This window comes from Vanessa atalanta, chromosome 29 (assembly GCF_905147765.1).
Source record: "Vanessa atalanta chromosome 29, ilVanAtal1.2, whole genome shotgun sequence".
Taxonomy (NCBI): Eukaryota; Metazoa; Arthropoda; class Insecta; order Lepidoptera; family Nymphalidae; genus Vanessa; species Vanessa atalanta.
The window spans coordinates 1,154,064-1,164,062 of record NC_061899.1 but is presented as its reverse complement, the minus strand read 5'-3'; the positions used below and the strand labels follow the sequence as shown (position 1 = coordinate 1,164,062).

Here is a 9,999-nt window from a genome sequence, read left to right as displayed (position 1 = left end):
TCTCAGGACCGAGGTGTTAATTTCCGAACCGTAGATTTGTTGACTATCAATAAACAAGTGTAACACTTCTATAATTGAATAAAGATTTTTGATCTGACTGACTTCTTTAGTGTAGGTAAGTAGACTAGTAATTGGATCACCAGCGCTCATCGACATAGAGGCTGTTAGAAATATTAACATGTAGGAATTGCATTCTACATTATTATTCATACATGCGTCGACGTCCAGAGACGCGCTCCGACTAAATTAAAAACCAAATTCGGGAGCTATTTATACTACGCGAAAATCGGCAAGCGCACACGGCGCTTACCCACCGCGCTCTATCGGACTTTCGTGTCAACACACGAAATGAACATACGAAATTGCGGCGTCGTCATTGGTCGAAAAATCGAACATTTAATTCGTAGTTTAATTTCCAAAATATTTTCAATTGTAATGTTAAACTTTTAATTGGCTAAATCATAATTTTTATCATTGTAAATTTTGTAACTTTCTATTGGTAGAAAAGTAAGCGTTTTCTTTGGACGAAAGAATTTGTAAATATGCACTGAAATTATTTCATTGGATAATATTATTCTTAGTTTTTGTATATATATCGACACAGTTTTGAAATAAAATCATTCCGATCCGACCAGCAAGAAAGTGTTCTTTTACTCAAGAAATAGTAACAACAAGTAAGCTAGGGACCAGTACCCCTACAAACATCTCTTTACATCGCGAATGCGTCACCAACTTTTGGGGATAAGTTCCCTTGTGCCTGTAGTTACACTGGCTCATTCATGGTTCAGACCGAAACCCAACCATAGTGAGTATTGTTGTCTTCGGTACAATATTTGATGGGTTGTACCTACCCAGGCACAAAGTCTATCAATTCAACTATCAAACATAAAAATGAGAATCGAAATCGGTACATCCGTTTAGGAGCAACGATGCATAAAAGCAAAAAAAAACAGTATTACTTTATTACATTAGCGGCCTGTAAATTTCCCACTGCTGGGCTAAGGCCTCCTCTCCCTTTGAGAAGGTTTGGAGCATATTCCACCACGCTGCTCCAATGCGGGTTGGTGGAATACACATGTGGTAGAATTTCGTTAAAATTAGACACATTTAGGTTTCCTCACGATGTTTTCCTTCACCGCCGAGCACGAGATGAATTATAAACAAAAATTAAGCACATGGAAATTCAGTGATGCCTTCCTGGTCTTGATGTACGCTTTCTACCCACTGGGCCATCTCGGCAAAAAAAACAATTTTTCATAAAAATTTTATAATCCTATCAAAATGTACACGATTGTAACCTTTATTTACATAACAATAAAATTCTATATCGTTTAACAATTATCTGTCATTTGTCATCTTCTTCAATTCTTCTCTCAACATCGCCGCTTCTTGTTCCATATCCTCTAAACTTCTAGCAGGTTTTGCTGGATGACCGGGTCTAATTCTAGAAACACAAACATTGAAAACTAGAGATCAAGTATTCAAACACGGTGGTATGATTTAGTTGAATCAACTTTTAATTTAAACAAAAACGAAATTGAATCAAAAACACCCAATGATACTTTTTCCATTTCAAACTTTAACGAGCGTTTTGTTTACATTATTTATGTATTATTTTATAAAAATATGACGTTTACACACGTACAAGGTTACACCAGAGACGGAGAAACTGATAGGGACGAGCTATATCGATAAACAGAACCGATATTTTTTTACGAAATATAAGAAACTAAACTACTGCCGGATAGTTTTGTACAAATTTATTAACTAATATTATATTTAATTACAAGATTTTACACTTATTAATTCTTGATTAATAATGCCAACTTCTTTAAAATTCTTCGAATCTGTTGTGTAATAAGTAGGTATAGGTTAGGTTAGATACTCGACAATGTAACGAAACAATAATAACGGCAGGTAATCAAAAAAATTATATATTTTAATGTTTCTGTTGTATTTGTGTTTGTTTATAATATAATAAATATATGTCGAGTAGTGTGTACACCGGTTTTCATGGGTACGCCACTCCGAGGTCCCGGGTTCGATTCCCGGCCGAGACGATGTAGAAAGAGTTCATTAGTTTTCTATGTTGTCTTGGGTCTTGGTGTTTGTGGTACCGTCGTTACTTCTGATTTTCCATAACACAAGTGCTTTAGCTACTTACATTGGGATCAGAGTAATGTATGTGATGTTGTCCAATATTTATTTATTTATTATTAAAATCCGACCAGCTATTAGACCGTGATTGATGATTGATGAAATAATAATTATATCAAATCAAAATATACTTTATTTTAGTAGGCTTTTACAAGCACTTTTGAATCGTCATTTAATAGAATATTTAAAGCAAAGCTACCACCGGTTCGGAATGTAGATTCTACCGAGAAGAACCGACAAGAAACTCAGTAGTTACTCTTTTTCAACATCTAAAAATACAGTCTACAGTTATCTCTCCTGCCTGGAAGTCAACCAGCATTAACTCCACGCTTTTTTATCATCAAATATACGATCGATATCATTACTTATTTGGTCACAACACTACAACTATCAAATTAGAACTGTCATCGACAAAATAAACAAATGGAAATTGTATAATTGCGTCACATTACTAAGCGAGATTAACGTCAATACAATTACGATTAATTTTAACTGAAATAAAATTAACGCAACCAAAAAATAACTTAAACAATTATTTCAAGGTCACGACACAAGGGACATAACTTTATTGGTGGTAGAGCTTTGTGCTAGCACGCCTGGGTGGGTACCACCCACTCATTACAAATTCACGAAACAACTTAGTACTCAGAGTGAGTCAGTATAACCAAAGGCACGAGAGACATAATATCTTAGCTCCCAAAGCTGGTAGCGCTTTAGCGATGCATACCACACCTGGTTAAAATATTTTTACGGCCGAAATGCCTATAGGCAATAGTGACCTATTATCGTCAGGTGACCTACAGGCTCGACCAATAAAAAAAATCTCAGTTCATGGTAAGTGATGCAAGGAATGGTTAATATTACAGCACCAGCGTCTACATGGGCCGTAGTGATCACTTAAGTTTTAAACAATACTATGCAAAATACTCACTGATCATGCTTAGCTAATTCCAAATATATTAAATCGTTTTCAATAAAATCTCCTTTCTTCCTCGGCATTATATGACAATGTAGGTGCTAAAAATGAATACATTTTAATTAAATTTAAATATACTTAAATCAAAAATCTATACTAATATACAATACATTGGTAAAATATTTGACATACAAGTAAATTATATGGACAAGAAACTATATCCTGCTCGAAGGACCAATTAAATAAAACGCAGTTAGTCAACCTGCATTGGAGCGTAGTTGAATGAACTGCAAATAAACTGTTCGTGTGTGACACACGCACACATTAACGAACTATTAACTATAACTGATGTATAAATGGTGGTGGTAGATTTTTGACTATAGATAAGCAAGGGAGAACGAACGAACGAATAATAGAGTAAAATAAAAAGAAAAGACATGCTGGGCCCCCAAATAGATTGAGACACGGGCAGAGAATAGACGGAGTTCTGAGGCAACAAACATCAACCGAATTGTTTGTGAAACCTTCGAAGTAGGTTAAAATATAGAACCGTTTCATTACATGAAGTCGATGTAATGCTTATATTGATTTCAATTTTACTATTAAGGCATCATAGTATGACAAACTAAGTAACATTCGTTTTAAAAACTGCTGTTATATGTATGTACATACCTTGACTGTCTGCCCCGCGTCTGGACCATCCTGTATAGTGACGGTACAAGATTGCGTCTCATGAACCTTCTCCATAAGCTGTAAAAATTAAAAAAAAATAAACTTTAAACAATTGTAAAATAATTAATACGTTTTATTTTTGAGCTGATATAGCCCAGTGGTTAGAACGCGTGCATATTATCCGATGATTTCGGGTTCAAATCATTGAATTTTAATGTGCTTAATTTGTGTTTATAATTCATCTCGCGCTCGGCGGTGAAGGAAAACATCGTGAGGAAACCTGCATGTGTCTAATCACAACGAAATTCTGCCACATGTGTATTCACCAACCCGCATTGGAGCAGCGTGGAGGAATATGCTCCATACCTTCTCCTCAAAGGGAGAGGAGGCCTTAGCCCAGCAGTGGGAATTTTACAGGCTGTTAATGTATGTATGTAATGTATTTTTAATCTGTTATTTTAATCATTTAATTTAGAATTATCTTGCTTTTTTTCTTTGCTGGCTAAATTCGTGGCTCCAAAATTGTTATCATATATACTTTTTGCTTTAGTATATGATTACTGCTCTACTATATTATAATAGAAGAAGGAATAAAGTTAAACAAACCTTAGATTTACCTATACAACATGATTTTCTAATAGCTCAGCTATACCGTGCACTACAAACAGTTCCTTATTAATACGAATCCACTAAACTACTTATATCAACTTTAATTTTACTTCCAAACTTCCGATAATAGCTTCGTCCACGTTCAAAACGCTATTTCGTCGTGAATTCGTAATGAACATCATATATTATTCAGGCTCTCGAACAATGGCGGCAATTCGATGTCAAATGTTTTGGCTTTTTTCCTTATGCGTCGAATATACCATAGATAGGCACCTAATGATAAGAGCAGTTTAGGGAACAAGATAACAGTATGAACTCACATTTTGGACCAATCTAACAGTTCTATAGAAGTCATCGGCTTCATCATCAGTCAAGTCCTTATTGCGTTCCACGACACGTATCGGAGCCACCAGCACGTGGCCTGGGATGACACACCTGCAAGTTGGGCAATTGTTAGGAATGGAATATTCTGGAAGATACTTTGTAGAGATAGTCCAGTGATTGACATATGATTTCATGGTTGGTGGTGAAGGAAAACGTCGTCAAGAAACTTGTATATGCTGGATAAAAAAAAAACTTTAATAAAAAATGCATATTACTCAACACAAGGTTATATAGATGATAAAAAAGCGTGGAGCTTGATGATAAAAAGGCATATTATATATGATTGTACTTAACTAACATAAATTCAAATGTTGAGAAAGTGTAACTACTGAGTTTCTTGTCGGTTCTTCTACATTTCGAACCGGTGGTAGCATCACTTAATATAGTTTGTAAAATGACGATTCAAAGGTTCTTGTAAAAGCCTGAAGAGAAATGTCACGTCTGTAACCACAAATTCCTTTGCTTCTCGGTAAGAGGCATTTGCCCAGTTGTGGGACACTTACAAGCTGGTACTGGTGGTCATCTTTGCTAATAGACATTGGTATAAAAGTAACCATCAACAATAGGATTTTATATGATGAAATAAGAACATGGTTTCCTCGCGAAACGGTTCTTGGACAACTTGGGCTTGGCGTGGCTTGGACTTGGGCTTTCAAGGGAGGAAGGTGCGCACATGTATGCCACTGGTGAGGCCGTGGTTGCATGCCGATCATGCATTGCATGGGCGATCCCGTGGCCTCACCACTGGGCGGCATAGTGGAAACCCGAGGATGGTTTAGTGGGTAGACAGGGTATTAGGCCCTGGCACGAGGCCCTCATGGTGCCGTTTGGTCCCACATACCTGTCCCGGTCCCAACAAAACAAAAACGACAAACGTAGTATCACGCACACCAAGATAATAAAATTGGCTCGTTTTGTTCGTTTTAGTTCTTTTGTACTGCGATACATAAATAATCTAAGATCATATCTTACCTCAGATTAACGAATGCGTACGTCAAACCCGATTTATAGAAGACACACGATTCGGGAACTTTCACGTGTCCGAATATATTAACCGGCCCAGATGTTGTGTGTTGGGTTTGAGTCGCGGTCGGGGTAATCTGTTCCGAATGCTCTTCGGGGAGTGTGTTGCGTAAACTTAACGTGTAGAGGGAATATACATCCGGTCTGAAATTAGATTAAGGCTCTGTCAAAAATCATAGGAGGTGTTCCTGAACAAAGTCTACTGCGGCCACTATCAAGAATTAGCCAACTGCACAGATTATTATAATTGTGCAAGCGTGTTTGCACATACAAAAACACTCTCTATTTTCTCATTCTTATAATCCAATAAAAATTCGATATAACCGGAGAGATATCAGTCAGGGAACTATTACTTACATGATATAGACTGGATTGGTCTATTTTAGGCTATATACGGCTACAAATCCTGAGATCATGTATTCAACCAACCAGAATATCAGCAAAGGCCTCGACTTACAATGAGGCTCGGAACTTGCACAATGCTGGAGAGCATTGATCACTTGGCGGTAGCGCCAAGTAAAGTCGAAAAGAAGTAAAAAATCTTACCGTCTATGTTGAAACACTGGCATGTTCCGTCTGACATTCACTATTTTGTCCGATATTTCCGCGATCGCATAATTAGGACTGGAGTCCCCGCAATCAGCTAGGACTTCGCCCCAGGGATCAACGCACAAGCCGTGCCCATAGGACCGACGCTTCGCATTATGGTTACCGGTCTGTGCGGCCGCTATCACGTAGCATTGATTTTCTATCGCTCTCGATCTGGTGAATTGGAAACGTTCGATATACATAAGCATTTTACAATATTTTAATATCACCTATTATATATGTGTGAGGCTAATCTTATAACATTTTTGATGGCATAGTCGGTAATCTAACAGGAGACTCCTCTAGTGATCCGTGACTGCCAAGCTTATGAACATCTCCAAGACTACAATGCTTGCAGGTGCGTTGCCAGCCCTTAAGAAATGAGTAGGCTCTTTTGCCAAGTCGTATCGGTTCGAAACAAACTCCAGCGAAATTTGATTGCTCAGAGTAATTGCACAATGTAGAAAATGACTTAAGAATACCGCTATTTTCATTCAAAAACAGTAACAGCGACAAATTGAGCATATATTTTATATTTTTGAGAGCATGACAACTTATCAACCTATAATTACATTCTAAAAAGTGTACATGTTACAGAACGCGTGGCACGGAGCAGTGAAATTATATTCTCGTTTATAAAATATAACTCCGAAGAATAGATGAATAAATTGTAACTGTCCATTATTGTTTGATCCGGCTCGAAGGACCAAAATATTTGGTTGGTACTTGGTGAGAAAAGAGTGAATACCGGTGCCACCACGACGCTTTGGTGACTACGCATTCCTACCACACATAAACCCTTACCTATAAGACACACATAAGATAAAGTAAAAATAAACCAATTTACAACTTACCTCAACAAAACGTGCCAATGGGCTGACCCAGTAGCATAAGTGAAAGCTGATGGGTAAGTTAGAATCTCAGCACCCATTATACTTAAAGCCGTGCTCAGTTCTGGGAAACGCATGTCGTAGCAGATAGATAGACCTGAACGGGGAAAAAAACTTTTTAATTATAAGAGAATTACAAAGGATATATTTTGAGTTCAATAAAGCAAGCTAAAGCTCATACTTAAACTGAGATTAACTTTGAGCAACCTTCTGCCGAGATGACCCAGTGGTGCCTCTTAACCGATGATTTCGGGTTCAAACCCAGGCAAGCACCACTAAATTTTCATGTGCCTAATTTGTGTTTATAAACAACATTGTCAACATTTCCTACCGACCAATAGAAATAGGCCTTTAGGTTTCTTCGTACCTACCAATCCTGCCGATAGGCGAGTCAACGGGTGCCACAATCTGCTTGCCTGGGGTGCAAAAGTCACTTTCCTTCAACCGTATATTCCTCTCCGGTATTTCTACGTCAAATAAGTGTATCTTTCTATATGTCTGAACTATATCACCGTTGTTGTTTATTATTATATGTGTATTGAAGAGTTTCTTGGGATTATTTTCATCCTGAAAGAGAAAGAAATACAAAAAAACCTTCATTAGAAAAACTGCCCTTACATTGTATTTGCCTTTAACTATTAGATTTAAAGGTGCGATTACAACGAAATCACTTGTTTAATTTTTTCTTTCATTTGTTTTTTTTTAACCACAGATTTACTTGCTGCAGTTACTTATTTTATTGAAGTTATAAGTCTTTAGGCGCGTTACGAGACATTTAAGAGGGTGATTTTTCATGAAGCACAAGAGGAATTGACAATTACATGATGAAGATACTAAATGATAAGTATCAATAATAAAATTATATATATATTTATAATTGCATACAATTATTAAATAGAAATATTTCACAGGTTTTTTTATTCAATATTACTTTTTTACTTAGTTTCATGGCACAATGTGAAAGTTTGGTCATACCTTTTCATGCACTCCGCCCATAGACAGCCAGACATTATGCTGAGCCGCCAACTCCCTATACTTCTTAACAGTATTACCAGTTAATATTGATTCGGCTGAATTTATTGTGTCTTGCTTGTTATCACAGATAAAATCACATGCTTCTGGAAAAAATATCACCTGAAAAAAAAAACAAAATAAGCTTCTCTAATTTTTCTTACTGGTAACAAAAAATACACTGTTAATCGCAGTTTGTGTCAACCCTTATGGGTAGATACCACCCACTTGACCCACTTATAAGATATTCTTCTGCCAAAAATCAATGCTTGGTATTGTTGTATTGTAAGACAGTGTAATTACACAAGGGACATGACATAATAGTTCCCGAGGTAGGTGGTTCATTGGTACTATAAAGATTGATTGATATTTTTTACAGTACCAATGTTTATAGTTGGTAGTGACAATCGACTAACAGCTGACCCACTTGACTGTCCTGAGTTATATTATAAAAAAATTGACCACTACACATGAATAGACAAAGATTGTACACAATAAAAAAAAAATCCAAGCTCAGATTTAATAAGTATTTGTGCTTTATACTACTGGCTGAATTCTAATGTTGCTCCTCCCAATAATAACTGTGTTACTATTATGTAGAATAAAAAACCTCCCTGAAGATTTAACCCCATACAGCCTGCCTGACCAGTCCCTAGCTGCCTCCTCCAGTACAATTAGTTCATGGTCTTCAGCAAATTGTCAATTTAAAAACTGCTCAATATATGTTACAATTGCAATATTATCACTGGCACCATCAAAACAACAACCTGTTAGTACCATTTGTTATCACAATAATGCCACTTACCTCAACATTTTCTTTAACAGCGTCCCTTACCAATTGACTAACAACATTTAAATTCGCTACTTTGTCAGCTACGGATGTCATTTGACATACTGCTATTTTTTTACTGCTCATTGTGTTTAATTGTCGCTTCACTTGGATCCTTGATATTCGCTTAAGTACTGATATCGTCCAACACTACAATAAAAATTGCATTAAATTGTTTTCCTAGAAGCTATAAAAGGACAAAATGGTGCAGCTCATTAAACCCTGTTAGGTGAGGAGAGCCCGTAGTGATGAAATATATAAAAAATATGTCATTTACGTTTTCTTTAACTTTCTATGGGGTTTTCGGGCACTAATGCGTAAAGTAACTTTTTTCTTTTGTTCAAATCGTAACTTATTTACATAAACATAAAATCTGAGGTGGGACTCCGACTGTTCTCAATGCTACGTCGCGCCGGAGTATGAACCTGTCTATCAACTGTATTTAACATACATTAAATTGTACCATATTTAATAAGCATTTACTCAAAATGTTTACTGTATGTATATAATATAAACATTAATATATAAACAGTAATAAATTGAGATTAGACTTCATTACAATGACCGCGTAATAAGATAAACATTGTTATCATTTTAAACGGTAATAAAAGATAAGTATTAAAAGTTAGTAGTTGAAAAACTTCAATCGTAGTAAACTTCGCTTACCCGCATGATACTTAATCTAAACAGCGGTAGAAAGAAAAAACTACCTGAATATACTTTTTATTGTTACTTTCATCAATATTTGTAAGTCAGCTGTTTATTTTCAGCAGCTTAGCTTCAAAAAGTAAAGGTTATAAATGTCGTTGTCACAAAAGTCACAATTCGATATTTTTAGTTTTTGGGAAATGGCAAAAGTATATTTCCAAACAGCCGTGTCCTGTATTTTCTTTCACACCTGGGTAAAATATCGGGTAATA

The 9,999-nt window shown here is 36.2% G+C and overlaps 1 protein-coding gene across 5 annotated transcripts; it reads right to left on the bottom strand.

The window, feature by feature from the left end:
- Nucleotides 1-1,256: 1,256 nt before the first annotated feature.
- LOC125074996 (nitrilase and fragile histidine triad fusion protein NitFhit) lies at nucleotides 1,257-9,858 on the bottom strand. 5 transcript variants are annotated; one of them, XM_047686519.1, is made up of 11 exons: nucleotides 9,746-9,858; nucleotides 9,056-9,229; nucleotides 8,215-8,373; nucleotides 7,611-7,806; nucleotides 7,204-7,336; nucleotides 6,308-6,523; nucleotides 5,711-5,905; nucleotides 4,675-4,789; nucleotides 3,746-3,823; nucleotides 3,089-3,174; nucleotides 1,257-1,444 (listed from the first exon to the last, which is right to left on the bottom strand). In XM_047686519.1, the coding sequence occupies exons 1-11, from the start codon at nucleotides 9,749-9,751 to the stop codon at nucleotides 1,339-1,341; spliced, it is 1,464 nt and encodes a 487-aa protein (XP_047542475.1). In that variant the 5' UTR covers nucleotides 9,752-9,858; the 3' UTR covers nucleotides 1,257-1,338. The 5 variants fall into 5 exon arrangements, with proteins under 5 accessions (XP_047542475.1, XP_047542478.1, XP_047542476.1 ...); XM_047686522.1 differs by having other exon boundaries at nucleotides 9,790-9,858; XM_047686520.1 differs by lacking the exon at nucleotides 9,746-9,858 and adding an exon at nucleotides 9,543-9,686.
- Nucleotides 9,859-9,999: the final 141 nt, after the last annotated feature.

Coding starts and splice junctions, on each gene's coding strand:
- LOC125074996 (XM_047686518.1), bottom strand. Junction 7,807..8,214: donor TGGGCGGAGTGCATGAAAAG/GTATGACCAAAC, acceptor TTTCTCTTTCAG/GATGAAAATAATCCCAAGAA. Junction 6,524..7,203: donor CATTGGCACGTTTTGTTGAG/GTAAGTTGTAAA, acceptor CCAATTCACCAG/ATCGAGAGCGATAGAAAATC.